Below are 15401 nucleotides of genomic sequence, written 5' to 3'. Positions count from 1 at the left end.
CGTATCAGCTTACTCACTAATCATCTGCTCTGCAAAATCCAGCAGCTGGATTTGTGTTTTAGAACCACATATGTGATAGCTTTTGAATGTCAGAAACATCTATGCAAATCTGTTTAATAAAATAATCATGCTGTGGCAAAAAGAATGAGAGAACCAGGAAGTTTTTCTTATGGTCTCCACCATCTCTAAGTCAAACAAGCTCTTGGCAGTGTGGCTAGAGGCATTTCTGAAGCCCTTTTCATAGACCTCTATTGAGATCTACCGGGCCATGAACTGTGGTGGTTTTATTGCTGCCTTCAAAAGTGAATTCCTATCAGGTTCAGCCTGTAGTGACTTTTGACACCTTAGTCTCTTTAAAACATGTGATGTTGGGGCTGGCACTGTGGTGAAGCAGGTAAACGCCCTGGCCTGAAGTGTTGGCATCCCATATGGGCGCCGGTTCGAGACCCAGCTGCTCCACTTCGGATCCAGCCCTCTGCCTCTCTGCTATGGCCTGGGAAAGCAGTAGAAGATGGCTCAAGTCCTTGGGCCCATGCACCTGCATGGGAGACCCAAAAGAAACTCCTGGCTCCTGGCTTCAGATCAGTGCAGCTCCAGCCATTGTGGCTAACTGGGAGTGAACCATCGGATGGAAGACTCTCGCTCTCTCTGCCGCTCTCTCTGTAACTCTGACTTTCAAATAAATAAACCTTTAAAAAAAGTGATGTCAATTTGAAAGCATCACTTTGGTGCAGTTCTGGATCTTTTTGTTCAAAATACCCTGAAACTATTCTTTTCTGGACAGTAAAGCATTTTGGAATTTTGTTTTAAGATTTTATTTATTTATTTGAGAGGTAGATTTACAGACAGTGAGAGGGAGAGACCGACAGAGAGGGCTTCCTTCCGTTGGTTCACTCCCCAGATGACTGTATCGGCTGGAGCTGCACCGATCCGAAGCCAAGAACCAGGAGCTTCCTCCGGGTCTCCCACATGGGTGCAGGGGTCCAAGGACTCGGGCCATCTTCTATTGCTTTCCCAGGCCACAGCAGAGAGCTGGATCAGAAGTGGAGCAGCCAGGATTCGAACTGGCGTCCATGTGGCATGCCAGCACTGCAGGCAGCAGCTTCACCCACTACACCACAGCACCAGCCCCGGTAAATTATTTTTTTTTTAATATTTGAGAGGTAGTGTTATAGACAGTGAGAGCGAGAGAGAGAATGATCTCCCATACACTGGTTCACTCCCCAGATGGCCACAAGGGCTGGAGCTGTGCCTATATGAAGCCAGGAGCTTCTTCCAGATCCCCCACACAGGTGCAGGGGCCCAAAGACTTGGGCCATCTTCCACTGCTTTCCCAGGCCATAGCAGAGAGCTGGATCAGAAGAGGAGCAGCTGAGACTAGAACCAGCACCCATATGGGTTGCCAGCACCACAGGCAGAGGATTAACCTATTGAGCCACTACTCCAGCCCCAAATAAATGCTTTTGAAGGAATAAAACCGAATATATTTTGAAGAGAATCAATAGGGTTTGCTAACTGATATTTTTATCATAAAAGAAAAGGAGATCTGCAGTCCTTAGTACTTGCATAGCAAAGATTGAAGAATAAACTCCATACTGCTAAAAGTTGGCTCGTACTCTGCACTTTGAGCATCATGAAGCGCCTCACGGATTCCGAAGCTGTCTTCCTGCCTTTGATGTATCTCCGCGACCTTTTATTATTAGCACTGAGACTCTTCAAGGCTCGCCCTTTCTGTTGGTCCACCCAACTTCTTGTTTATCCCAGCAGCCTCTGCCTTTGCGGCTTGCTGTCCCTCTGGGCTGGCTTGGGCAGGCTCTGTATGTGTGACTTTGAGAGGGCTCCATGAGGACTGCCCTCTGGCTGTGGATCTGAAGAACACGGACCCAAATCTACCCTGTTGTTCAGGCTGTCGGTGAAGCTCGCCATCGAGCCTGTGAGGTTGCTGTGCTGACTGCTACTCAGGAGAGCTGACTATTTCGTCTGTTATCCAAAATCGGGAGAGCAGCCCTTTTTGGAATACAGTCAGCTTTCTATGCCTGCAGGTTCCACAAGCACAAATTCAACTGACCATGGATAGAAAATAGTCCGCTAAAGAACGCATCTGTACTGAACATGTACAGACTGTGTTCTCTCGTCTTTATTTCCTAAACACAGAACAACTATTTGCCTTGTTTTAGGTACTATAGGTCATCTTAAAAATGATTTAAAGTAGGGGCCAGCACTGTGGCACAGCAGGTTAATGCCCTGGCCTGAAGTGCTGGCATCCCATATGGGTGCTGGTTAGAGACCCGGCTGCTCCACTTCCGATCTGGCTTTCTGCTGTGGCTTGGGAAAGCAGTAGAAGATGGCTCAAGTCCTGGGCCCCTACACCTGCGTGGGAGATCCAGAGGAAGCTCCTAGCTCCTGGCTTTGGATTGTCACAGCTCCGGCAATTGTGGCCAATTGGGGAGTGAATCATCAGATGGAAGACCTCTCTCTCTCTCCCTCTCTCTCTCTCTCTCTCTCTCTCTCTCTCTAACTCTGACTTTCAAATAAATAAATCTTAAAAAAATTATTTAAAGTATATGGGAGGATGTCAGCAGTATGATGAGGGAAATTCAAAAAGTTTGTGAGCAAGGGAATAAAAAATAATTTTGGTGCAAATAAATTGAAACCCATACCTAGCTTTTTCATCATAGTCGTCTTCTATGAACTGACTGAAAACCCCTCTATGTAAGTACTGGGCCGTATCATAGCAGGGACTTGCTCATCCTCAGATTTTGGTGGCTGCAGTGGCCTGAAACTAGTCACCTGCAGATACTGAGGGACTGCTGTACTCCCGTTGTGTCCTTCTGATCATTTTAAATCTTCACCGCGACCTGGGAAACTAGGTGATAATTTCCCCTCTTTGCAGATCAAGAAACTATCTCTAAAGGGCCATGAAACTCGCTAACCATCTTGCACTGCTCGGAGCCAGGGCTGCTGCCCCCAGTATTACATTCTCTGTCTGCACTGCTCTTGGCGCTTTTGTCCAGTAGGTTTTAGATCAGCTGGTGAATAATCTGTTACCACCCACGGTCATGAGGGAGACTGGAAAGATCTCGGGGTGAGTCACAGGGTGGACTCTTTGTTCTGACCCAAGTATGTGACATCTGCAACCTCAGTCACTTCATCTGTGAAATGGGAATTAATGCCTGCAGGGAACGTAAGGGAAGATAAATAAGGAAATGTGTCCTTGAAAAAGATGAGCCCTCTGTACCAGCTACAAAATGATCTTCTTCAAGCACAGTGGCAGTAGAAGGGATTTTAGAACTACTCAGTAGCTGAGCTCGGGACTCATTCTTGACCTTCAGTCTGAACACTGGGTTCTTCCTCTTCCATCAGGCTGGGCTGAGAGGAGCCTGGCCATGGGGTCACTGTCTGACAGATTGGGTGAAGGTTTTGTCTGTTTGACAGCACTGGTTAACCAGGTGTTTGTCTGGGACTGGAAGAGATAACAGCTCCTTGGTCTTAGTCACACTTTTCTCAGTGTGTTAAGGAATAAATTTCTATCATTTGTGTGGTAGTTGTGGCATGCCTGCTGATTTTTGTATTTTATATAAACTAGTGTGTATTTGAGGACTGGTTTTTAATTTAATATCTAGGTCGCACAGAGGACCCCTCTCTCTCGAGCCCTGGAGCCTCCCCTGAGTGGCCAACAGAGTTGCCTCACCTTGGATTTCAGTCCCAGACCAGTAGGGCAGCCAGAGAGGGAGTCTGGGAATAGAGTCTTTGGAGAGGGCTGTTGAGAACATTCTTTGATGTGGTTGCTCATTCTTGCAAAATTATCTTGTCTTGTGATCACAGTGATGCAGGCTGTTGTTTGTGAGTTCCAACTGTGTGTGAGATAATAAATGTTTTTGGCAGAAGGCTTGCTTAAAAATGGGTGTATACCAGGAAAGACCAAGGAGTAGTTACAAGTGTGGTCATACCGTGAGCTGTGCAAGTCAGAGCTGCTTTGCGAAATAGTGTCAGTCTTCCTCGACTCCCCATCCTGTAGGAAGGTGACGGTCTTTGTCCTCCTGTGGAGTGGGACAGCTCAAGCTCCAGAGGCAGACATTACAAGTCCTTCGCAAACTCTGTGTCCTCATCTGTTTTCTGGTGCTGGGAACCTGCAACAGAATACCCCAAACCGAGTAATTTATAAGGAAAATGCGTTTGGTTTGACTCACATTCTGGAGGCTGGGAAATTCAAGAGCATGGCATGAACAGAGAGGACACAGGGCAGCCTTGCCTTGCCACAGCCTGCACTCTTGATAATAAATGCAGGCCCATGAACATAAGAACTCACAACTGAAGGACAATAATGCCTCCGTGAAGGCGGCACCCTCATGATCTCTACAAATCCCACCAGGCCCTACCTCCCAACACAGCTGCCTTGAGGAAGTAAATTTTCAGTACATGAACTTTTGGGGGATACACAAGAGGCCATTGTACTCTGCCTCTTGTTGGCTAAATTCTGGGTCACTGGATGTTTCTCCAGGGAAGCCTGGTTCTTTGTATTGAAAAATGATATTTAGAGACCAAGATCTGGTGCTTGGTGTGTTTAGTGACACTGGTGCTTTCAGTGGACCATGTTGAAAAATACACATTTACCTATTCTATGTTGATGGTTATTTGCTTGTTTTCACAATATTTTCATTGTAATATTGCTGATTTTGGAGCAAATGATACCAGTTTTCTATTTGTATTAATCAGAGGTTCCATTTATGTAACCTTAAATATAATCAATTATATGAAGTTAATAATGGTCTATTAGGTGAATACGCGTAGAACTTTTGGAAGCCTGGAGTCTATACCATGAAACACTAGGCACTGCTGATCAGAACTGAATCCTTGTTGCTTTCCCAGTCCTGACGCTCAAGGTCAGGTCCTGGGGTCTCTGAACTGCCTTCCAGTCTCATTCCCGACACCCTCCCATCCCAGCCACGTCCCGATCAATCGCCCCTGGCTCCCTTTACACCTACTCCACGGAGTTTCTGCCTCAGAGCTATGACTAAGGCTATCTCTCCCACCTCTAGACCTGCACACACCTGTCTCCCTGAGACTTCACTAGCTATGACTTCCTTTAGGATCATACACTCTCATCAACGATATGTGCCACCCACAAGCCCCTAAAGCCAAACCCACATTTTTGTTTTATTTGTTGTATGAACGCTTTCACCAAGAGCTCCTGCACCTCTCGGGCAGGAGCCACATCTCATTCTAGCTGCCAGCGTAGCCCGCACAGGGGTGTGGACCGTGCATGTTGGATGAACAAATGCACATGTAATTTTTGTTTTAAGTTTTTATCCTTTTTCAAGGGAAAATGAACAGTTACCTTAACTCCATCAGCCATAACAGAGCAACAGCCTCTGTGGTGCAGAACCGGGGGTGGGGGGCAGAGAATTTGAGACACTGAGATATTTTGAGTGGATTGTAAGTCTTCCAGGAGTAGGAATGGTTGACCCAACTTATTCTATGGGTACCCCTCCCAAAATTAAGCATTTTTCATTTGCTAGAATAAGCTGAAGTAAATTGAAAACACTTGATTTTTTAAGTAATAACCTTCAGACTCAGAAAAACAATTATAGTCCTTGAGTCCAATGATTAATATACCATTGTAAGTAGCATTTCCCCACAGAATATTCTTTCCATTTCTTTGAAATTTTAGCCTGTGCTTCCATTTCTGTATTTCTGGGCTAAACACACACACACACACACACACACACACACACACCACTATCTCTTATGAAGTCTGTTGACTTTGATTTAAAATTGCTTGGCTGGTTCGCAGCCAGCTATGTAAAAACTAGGGAGTTTTTTTTTTTTTTTTTTTTTAATGCTTATTCCTAGAAACTGTCCTTGGAGACTGGGCACCAGCAGGCCCCACGCATGGGTATTATGAAAATGCTCTGAAGACTCTGATAGTCTGCCAGCTGGGACGTTTTCGTAGTACTTTTTTTGTGTGTCCACTTCAGAAGTCAGTTGAAGGCAGTTAAATTAGGAAAACCTTGTCTGTAAGCCCTGCAGAGTGAACTGCTGGAACTGCTGTGAGATACAACATAAATAGTTTGGGATGTGCTGTATGATCCACCTGATACCTTCTCATTCTTTTATCTTGAGTTTTCAACCAGGGGAAGAAATAAAACTTTGCCATCCTGAACAGGCCAGTATAATTATGGTTGTATATACTGTAAGCTTCAAATAGTTACATAGCATTCCACTACTGTGTCATGCTTTGGGTGAATTACCGGCCTCTGATTAGTAGACCTCCTTAATTGTCTATGAACTGGAACCAAAAAATGAAAATTCAGATCAATGTTCAGCCAGAACTGATTTATTTATTTATTTATTTGACAGGTAGAGTTATAGACAGTGAAAGAGATGGAAAGAAAGTGATTCACTTCCCAAATGGCCGCTACGGCCGGAGCTGTGCCAATCCAAAGCCAGGAGCCAGGAGCTTCTTCCTGATCTTCCATGCAGGTACAGGGGTCCAAGCTCTTGGGCCATCCTCCACTGCTTTCCCACTGCTTTCCCGGGCCACAGCAGAGAGCTGGCTGGGAGAGGAGCAACTGGGACTTGAACCAGCGCCCACATGGGATGCCGGCACTGCAGGCAAAGGATTAACCAAGTGAGCCACGGCACCGGCCCCTGAAACATCCTGAAAAAGATCACTGAGAATGGATGTCTTATTTGTGGATTTGACATACTTGTTTTAATATATGAAAAGAGTTACTTTCCATTTTCATTTTATTTTGCTTCCACCAGGAGATAAACAATTTCGCATCTTATCACACTGTTGGCCAACGACACAGTGAGGGGGTGACTATACTTTGATTTCATAGTTCTATGGATTTGTTGTCATCCTCTCTGTTATAACTTGTTCTAAAAAATTCAAAATATGGGGGCTGTTGCTGTGGTGTAGCAGGCTAAGCCTCCACCAGCTGTGCTAGCATTCCATATGGGTGCCGGTTCAAGTCCCGGCTACTCCTCTTCCGATCCAGCTCTCTGCTATGGCTTGGGAAAGCAGTGGAAGATGGCCCAAGTCCTTGGGCTCCTGCATCCGCATGGGAGACATGGAGGAAGCTCCTGGCTTCAGATCAGATCAGCTGTAGCCATTGAAGCCATTTGAGGAGTGAACAAGTGGATGGAAGACCCTTCTCTCCTTTTTGTCTGTAACTCTACCTCTCAAATAAAATCTTAAAAAGACTCTAAATATGAAAATGTAAATGTATGGAAAATAGGTTTACTCATAATATTTTAGGAAGTGGAATAAGCTAATGAAATTGATCAGTATTTATCTCTGATGTGTGATCCAGCTTTCTCTAGAAAAGTTTTTTCAAAGCTGACATATATGAGTAATTGCCCTTCTCAAAAAAAAGTAAGCATTAAGATAAATCACATCAAAAGAAAAAAAAATCATTTCAATCCTCCTAACAAGCCAGAAGTACTTATTTTTTCCTTGTTTGATTCTTTCCCATGCATTATTCTTAGATATTTATCAATATGTGATAAATGCAGTGCCTTCTGATCATATCACCACTTAACCTTAGCTGACTCTCTTTACGTTGCCTGCACAGTCTTCATAATTGTTTTAAACACCTGAGTGAAATTACAGTGGGTATTTTCCATTGTCCTCTGGGATTTTGTCTTACTCCTGAATGTTCACTTTGCTTACAGATTAGAAAATGGAGATTTGTTCTGATAGAATCTTAGCTTCAGATGACACTGCGTGTGTACACACCCTGATCTAGTGCATAAATCATCTGATTGTGTTGACCACAGAGTTGAATTTGCCGAACCATTTGTGCCTGTGAGTAGGCGCATCCTCTGTAAGCAGTGTGATGCTGCACGCCAATCTTGCTTGTTCTCGATCGACTACTATGTCTGATGAAACTCCAGAGTAGTTTCCCTGTTCTTGTGACCAGAGGAGCTCAGTGCTAGGTTGGTGAATGAGTTGCTTGGATGGATTCAGACCTTGAGAGGTTATGAGCGCTAAACAGAGGGTGATTCCCCCTAAAGTCCCATAATCTCTAATTAATATACTATACATCAGTTCCAGGAAATTCTACAAAGCTGAGTGTTGCCCTGTGGCTTCTTGATTCCTTTTGTGTGTGTGAGTTGTTTTGAAATATCACATATTTCAACATTTACTTGTTTACTTTTGGAGGTAGAAGGGCAACACCTTGCTTGGTTGGGCCTTAAGCAAATGTGTCCTTATTTCTTGGGCTAAGTAGTTCATTAGGCTCAATGTTGTATGCCCCCAATTTTCACAAAACATTACCATTTTATTGTTTCCTTTCAAATTCATTTTAAAAACTAGCATTCAGACCAAGAATCGCAGATAAACACAAAACAAAGTGGTGTCTGCTTATTTCAGGGTTTTCCTTTTAGCTGCTTTGCCAAAATTCCGAGTTTTCACAGGATTCCTTGAAATGTCTTCTTCAGCAGAAATTCATAATGTCTTAGAAATGGATGAATTTTACATTCTTTGCAGTCAAATGTTTCCATAGCACCTTAGCAGATGCCGCATCTTTGGCCATACCCCAAAATTCTTGATACTGAGAGCAAACAAAAATATTGTCTTAAGAATCTGGAGCAGCCTGAATTTTTCTTACCAAATGCCGCCATCATTTTATATGATGATTCCTGTTCTCTGATTTGATCCGGGTAATACAAAGGCCTCCCACAGAAAGATGAAAAATCTAAGTGACTTAGGCATGTTTTGAATTGAGGTCATTATTAATTCAGGGGAATTTTGAAGGAAGAATGGGGATTTTTGAAGAGCAGACTACACATTAACAAAAGGTTTTCCTTCTACAGCAAGGCTACCAAACGGAAGGTAGTCTTTGTTACTCAGGATGTGATTAATATGCCCTCATCGTTTAATTTTAGAACTTCTAAAATAAGGAAGCTTGCATCAGATCAGGGCACGTGATTTGGAACCTCAGAGTGCCTAACTTTTTTCATTTGCATGACAGAAATAATAACGAAGATATTTCAAAAAGCTTGTGGAAACGGGCAAAAGAATTAAAATTTATTTTGAAAACCATGCATAGTGTTTTCAGAATGTACATTTTTTTCCATGAGCTTTTTGAGGATACCACAGGATGCACTGCAAAAAGTTTGGAAAATAGGGGACGGTGCCGTGGCTCACTTGGTGCTGGCATCCCTTATGGGTGCCGGTTCTAGTCCCGGTTGCTCCTCTTCCAATCTAGCTCTCTACTGTGGCCTGGGAGGGCAGTGGAGGATGGCCCGAGTCCTTGGGCCCCTGCACCCGTGTGGGAGACCAGGAAGAAGCTTCTGGCTCCTGGCTTTGGATCCGGTGCAGCGCCGGCCATAGTGGCCATTTGGGGAGTGAACCAACAGAAGGAAGACCTTTCTGTCTTTCTCTCACTGTCTGTAACTCTACCTGTCAAATAAATAAATAAAATCTTAAAGTTTGGAGATTAATGCACTGGAAAAAGAAACCTCTACTAATATTTTTGTGGCTGTTCAGTCTTTTTTTCTTATGTTCTTGTAAAAATATTTTTGTAACCATGTTTGATATGTCATTTAAATCTGATTTCACTTAACATTATTTCAAATGTTTTTTTTTTCTTGTTTCCACTCTGCATGTTAGTTGTAATGTCTGCATAATTCCATCCTTCCAGTATTCCATAATTTTCCTGATTGTATCCCCTGTCACTGGTGCCTTAGAAAAGCTTAATTGTCTGCACACAAGGATCCTTGTGAAGCCTCTTGTTCCCACCATGATAGCATTGCTCACACAGGTTCCAAGAACTCGCTGACCTGCTGTGATTTGTCTTTTGCAACAGAATTGTGCCCCCTCCCCCTTTTTGGGGGGGTCCTGAATTCCTTTCTGCCGGTTTTCTTTCTGTTTGTTTTGTTGAGTGAGGGGGGGACAGGAAGCTGGTTGTGATCCCACCTCATGGGAGGCCATTTTTGTCTTTGTCTCCTCAGTGGTGAAAGTGGAGCTGGGAAGACGGTGGCTGCTAAATACATCATGAGCTACGTCTCCAGAGTGTCAGGAGGAGGCCCCAAAGTCCAGGTGAGCTGACAACGGCCTGGCTTGCAGACCTTGTGCAAGGTCTTGTGAAAGGCTCCATTTGCTGTCCAGGAAAGTGTTTTACTTCCACAGAAAACATGTTGGTTCCATACAACCAAGAAGCTTGACATTTGCAAAGACACTGCATATTTTTGACATTTGCAATGACACTGCATATTTTGAATTGATGCCTAATATGTAATGAGCTCCTGTATATCAATAAAAGGCAAATGGTCCAAAACGAAAACAAACTAGAGACATGAAAAACAGCTCCTGGAAAAGGAAATACAAATGACTCATCCAACATGAAAATATGCTCACTGTCATGATAATAAGAGAAATGAAAATTAAAACTAATTCCAGAGAACCTGTTTTTATCTGTAAGATGGGCAGGAATCTGGTAGTGTTTTAAAGACTGTTGATAACAGTGTGAGGACATAGGAAATCTCATCCATTGCTGGGAAGACCATGAGGTAGCATACTTTCTTGGAATACATTTCAGCAAAAAATAAAAGCTGTCAGATTTATGCATATATACCCTTTGACTCAACAATTCTGCTTGAGAGAATTTTTCCTTTACATGGGCTAGAATGTCTGCAAAATGATGCTTCCGTAAAGTTACATGACATTTTTGGTAACACAAAAGAGTAGAAACAACTTATTAAGGGCTCATCAGTAGACAACTGGTGAAAAAGAAGTTGATGGTTCATCCTAATGGAATATCATCAAACCTCTATGTGCAGATATAGAATAATCTGAATGATAATGTCAATTACAAAAAAAAAAATTAATGTTCCCAAGCTTATGTATAGTAATTTATAAGGAAATGCGGATAAGGATGTAGACATGAAAAACTGGTACAATAATTGTCTTCAATGAGGGGAGCTGGGAGTCTGGGGAAAGGGTATGTTTCCTATACATCCTATAGAAACTTGCATGTTTTGAACTGTGTTGATAATTGCTAATTTAAGAAACATAAAATTTTCAAGGAAAAGAGAGAAAAATGGAAAGAGTAGATATTAAAGGGGAAACCCTAGGAGAGGGAGAAGACTCAACAAAGAAGACATGAGCAGTGAGAAGAAAGGGGAGTGAATGTGTAAGATGGGCAGAGAAGGAAGATTTAGGAGGACAGTGTGATGAACCGGGTAGTCACAACTTGATCCGTTCTTGGTTTCCCTCATTGCAGTAGCAGAAGGAACATTGATGGAAATAGGCAAACTCCTCCCTACAGTGTGATGGGTCATGGTGATGGTGGAATAAGGTCCACAGAGTGCCATCCAAGCTCACAGCATGCATCCTGTACATGCTGCTAGTGACTTTTTTCAACATTGGAATTCATTTTCCATGGTAGAGTTCATCTAATAAGCAGTATGATTGCCATAGTCAGTTGTAGATTTTCAAAATGCACATTAAAATTCTCTTCACTGTGGCCATCCCTGCTAATCAAATAGGGTTCTATCATCATGGCTGAGTCACCAAGGCAGAGTCCAGAATTCCTTATGTAGAGTACAATAACTCTGTCCAGTAGAAAGATGATGAAGGCCATGCATATAAATTTTCTAGTAGCCACAGTTTAAAAAAGGAAAAACAAACAAATAATAATTCTTAAAATATATATTTTGGGGAATGGGCCTTGTGGTGCAGTGGATTAAACCATGCCTTGGATGTGCCGGTTTTAGTCCTACCTCCACTTTCAATCTAGCTCCCTGTCAATGCACCTGGAAAGCACAGATGATGGTCCAGCTCTGGCCGTTGTGGCCATTTGGGGAGTGAACCAGCGGATAGAAGACCTCTCGTTCTCTCTGCCTCTCTGTAACTCTGCCTTTCAAATAAATAAATAAATCTTAAAGAAAGGGGGGAGAGGCTCTCCTTGTATCTCTTCCCTTCTCTAATCATAGAGTTTTAAACAGAGTTTTATGCCTGTATCCATCTATCAACTATCAGTGATGTCCAACGGAACATTGGGACACACGGTGAGCATCTCAGGGAAGAGAAAGAAATAATGGTGAAAGGGCAGCCCACTTACAAAACAGCATCCTGGACTTCTGTCTCCATGTCAGCCATCTAAGAAGAGGGTACAATCACAGAGATGGAAAAAAGCAAGTGGACTGAACCATACCAACCTGGGTTCTAGGGATGCACTCCCTGTCCAATATGGACACCACTCGGGTGAAAGAGCCCAAGGACTTGGGCTTTCTTCCACTGCTTTCCCAGGCCATAACAGAGAGCTAGATTAGAAGTAGAAAAGCCTGAACATGGACCAGCGCCTTTATGGGAAGCTGGCACTACAGGCGGTGGCTTTACCCACTATGCCACAGAACCAGCCCCAGGCCTCTCCTTTTTTCTCTATGAGAAGCTGATTGGTCCTAAGTGGTACAGGCACATCAGGCCAGCAGCAGACAAGAAATAGAAAGGATTCATGAAGATCCACAAACTCGGAATTAATTTTACAAAGAAAAGTAAAGTTTATTTAAATCCTTGAGTTTTTCAAGGACAGCGGGCAGCTTGGCAATAGGTTTCTAGGCTTTGAAACTGATTCCCTGGAGGGATCACCCCGAAATTTCCCTCGGTGCCATTACTAATGACCGTTTCCCAGTTGGGATGGAATGCCAGTTCTCATTTCTTACAGCAGTTCCCCTTCTGAATGTTCGGGGGAGTGCCAAAGGAATACTTCACTCCTCTATGGTCAATTAGTAGTTAGTGCCTTAATTTGGTCCTGTTTGCTATCGCCTATGACCTAGTGGCCAGACTGTGGACGGTTAATGTTGACTTTTCTCTTCCTGTTTTCCTATGAGTCCAGTGATGCTGAGCTCTTGGCTTGGAATTAGTCAGTAGCTAAAGAGCGCAAGCCAGAAGACTTGTTATTTCTGGAACATGTTGAACCATAGCATGTGAATAATTAGAAGTACAAGGAATGACTCACTTGTTGAAAGACCTCTCCGGCACCAAATCCTATCTGCTGAGCTGTCTCCTGTCCTGGTGTATTTTGCACACTTTTCAGCCTGGCAGAGAACTGGTGTGTTTAAAAAATCAAATTCTCCCCCTCTAGCAGTAGGCCAGGAGTGTTCCTCACAATGCATTGTTGACCCTTGCTGGAGCTGGTTGGAGATGCAACTTCTTGGGCCTCATGTTAGAGCTACTGATTTTACATCTACATTGTAACTAGTTCCCCAGATTTTTTTTTTTTTTACAAAAAACTAAGATTTTATTTATTTGAGAAGTGGAGTAACAGAGAAGGAGAGAGAAAGGTCTTCCATCCACTGGTTTACTTCCCAAATGAGCCGATCCGAAGCCAGGATCTTCTTCCAGGTCTCCCATGCAGGTGCAAGGGCCCAAGCACGTGGGCCATCCTCCACTGCTTTCCCATGCCATTAGCAGGGATCTGGATCAGAAGTGGAGCAGCTGGGACTTGAACTGGCACCCATATGGGATGCCAGCTACATAGGCAGAGGCGTAGCCTACTATGCCACAGTGCCAGCCCCACTCCCAGATAGTTTATACACATTAAAAGTTTGAGAAGCACAAAATTATATTTCATAACCCTGTTTGGGGAAGAGAAACTGATTAATTTCCCTTGATAACTCTTGTTGTGGAGCAGGTGAAAGGAGGGCTGACACAGGCAGGTGGGGCAGTTGGGAAAGGGTAGTGACAGTAAAAGCTTCGGTCAGAACAGCAAGGATGTGCACTTTTGTTTTTCACTTTGCTTCCTGATGAGACTTCTAGTGCACCCAGAAGTAATGGTTGAAAGCCAATCCAGGAATGCTAATAGATCCTGATTTACTCGTGGCTCTCTGGCTCCTGGGGATCTTGCAGCAGGCCAAGTGGGTGGCAAGACCTGATACAAACAGGCATGAGTCTGTCTCAGTGAAAGAATAAATCCTCAAGGAACCCCCCAGAGTACATGTGGATTTGGGGTCTCCCACCTCACTGTGTTCAGAAGCCAAGACCTTAGGGAACATCTGGGTGCGTGTTATGTGCTGCTGTTTGCAGCGGCCTAACCTCGGCTCTGTTTGTCTCGACAGCACGTGAAGGACATCATCCTGCAGTCCAACCCGCTGCTGGAGGCCTTCGGGAACGCCAAGACCGTGCGCAACAACAACTCCAGCCGATTTGTGAGTTCCCCGCTTCCAAGCGCGTTGCCCCATCCAACAGGGTGATACTCTCCCTCGAGGTCACACCCCAAAGCAAATGCAAGCTTGCCACGTATCAGGAGGCCTTCCTTTTAGTCTTGTCTTCATTCTCTATGTCAAGTTGCTGTGGCTTCGATTTGACCTTTCACTGGAGTTATTTCTGAGCCTTAGGAATGCAGACAAAATTGTTTTACAAACCTTTCTCCACTGGAGCTGTGTTACTAAGAAAAGTGACAGTCATTAAAGGTGTAAAAGATTTTTCCCCTAAAGCTATGAGCATAGTAGATGGGATCCCAGGGATGACTGGCCACTTGCACGGACTGGACTTGTTAGAGCTTGGTCTGTGGACACTGAAGAAAGCGGACACTTGCACTGCCCGGGCCCCTTGGACAGAACCTTCCTGCTCCCTGTCCATTAGCGTGAGCTGACCTCCTGCCCACCCCTCTAGCCCTGTGCATTTGTTTTGTGTATACTTACATAATACCAGGATACCCAGAAGTGACTGAACCTGGCTACGTGGGTTCCTTGGCAATGAAAATATCAACCACACGCACTGTCGTGAGTGACCACTCTGACTTTTCCATCTGGGTGTCTCCTGGGTGGGGGAGGGGAGTGAATTGGAATGCTGGCAGGTGTAATTTATCCATGACCAAAAAAAAAGCCACATTTAAAAAGAAATTAAGTGCTTACCCAGTAGCCTAATTTATATAGACTTGGTATCTTATTTCACCCACAGATTACGTCTGATACTAAAGCATGTAAGAAGCGATCTGTGAGGCTGGCACTGGGCCACTTTAAAATAAATAAGTGGAATTTCAGAGAATAACAATTTCTTTTTCATCCATGACCTTGGAAAGAAGTTTCCTTTTTAAGATTTTTATTTTTATTTGAAAGACAGAGTCATACAGAGAGAGGGAAATATCTTTCATCCACTGGTTCACTCCCCAAGTGGCCACAACAGCCAGGGCTGGGCCAAGCTGAAGTCAGGATCTTCATCCAGGTCTCCCACATGGGAGGTGCAGGGGCCCTTGTACTTGGGGCATCTTCCACTGCTTTCCCAGACACATTAGCAGGGAGCTGGATAGGAAGTGGTGCACCCAGGACTCAAACCAGTGCCCCTAAGGGATGCTGGCGCTGCAGATGGTGGCTTAACCCAGGGCACCACAGCATGCCCCTTTCCCCCTCCTGCTGCTTTTTAATTTTAATTTATCTTAGGGAGCAAC

General features: G+C 44.0%; 1 protein-coding gene across 2 annotated transcripts in view; it reads left to right on the top strand.

Annotated features, from left to right (window-relative positions):
- The window catches only part of MYO1E (myosin IE), a 226268-nt gene that overhangs the window by 113862 nt on the left and 97005 nt on the right, over positions 1–15401 (top strand). For both annotated transcript variants that reach the window (XM_008268949.5, XM_089310487.1), the window contains exons 5-6: positions 9964–10051; positions 14071–14160. In XM_008268949.5, the coding sequence (XP_008267171.2) occupies positions 9964–10051; positions 14071–14160 (178 nt within the window). The remainder of the gene's footprint in view (positions 1–9963; positions 10052–14070; positions 14161–15401) is intronic.

Source organism: Oryctolagus cuniculus, chromosome 12 (assembly GCF_051225735.1).
Source record: "Oryctolagus cuniculus isolate XC-2025 breed Fujian yellow rabbit chromosome 12, ASM5122573v1, whole genome shotgun sequence".
Classification (NCBI taxonomy): Eukaryota; Metazoa; Chordata; class Mammalia; order Lagomorpha; family Leporidae; genus Oryctolagus; species Oryctolagus cuniculus.
The sequence above is the reverse complement of the archived record's forward strand: the minus strand, read 5'-3'. Positions and strand labels throughout refer to the sequence as shown.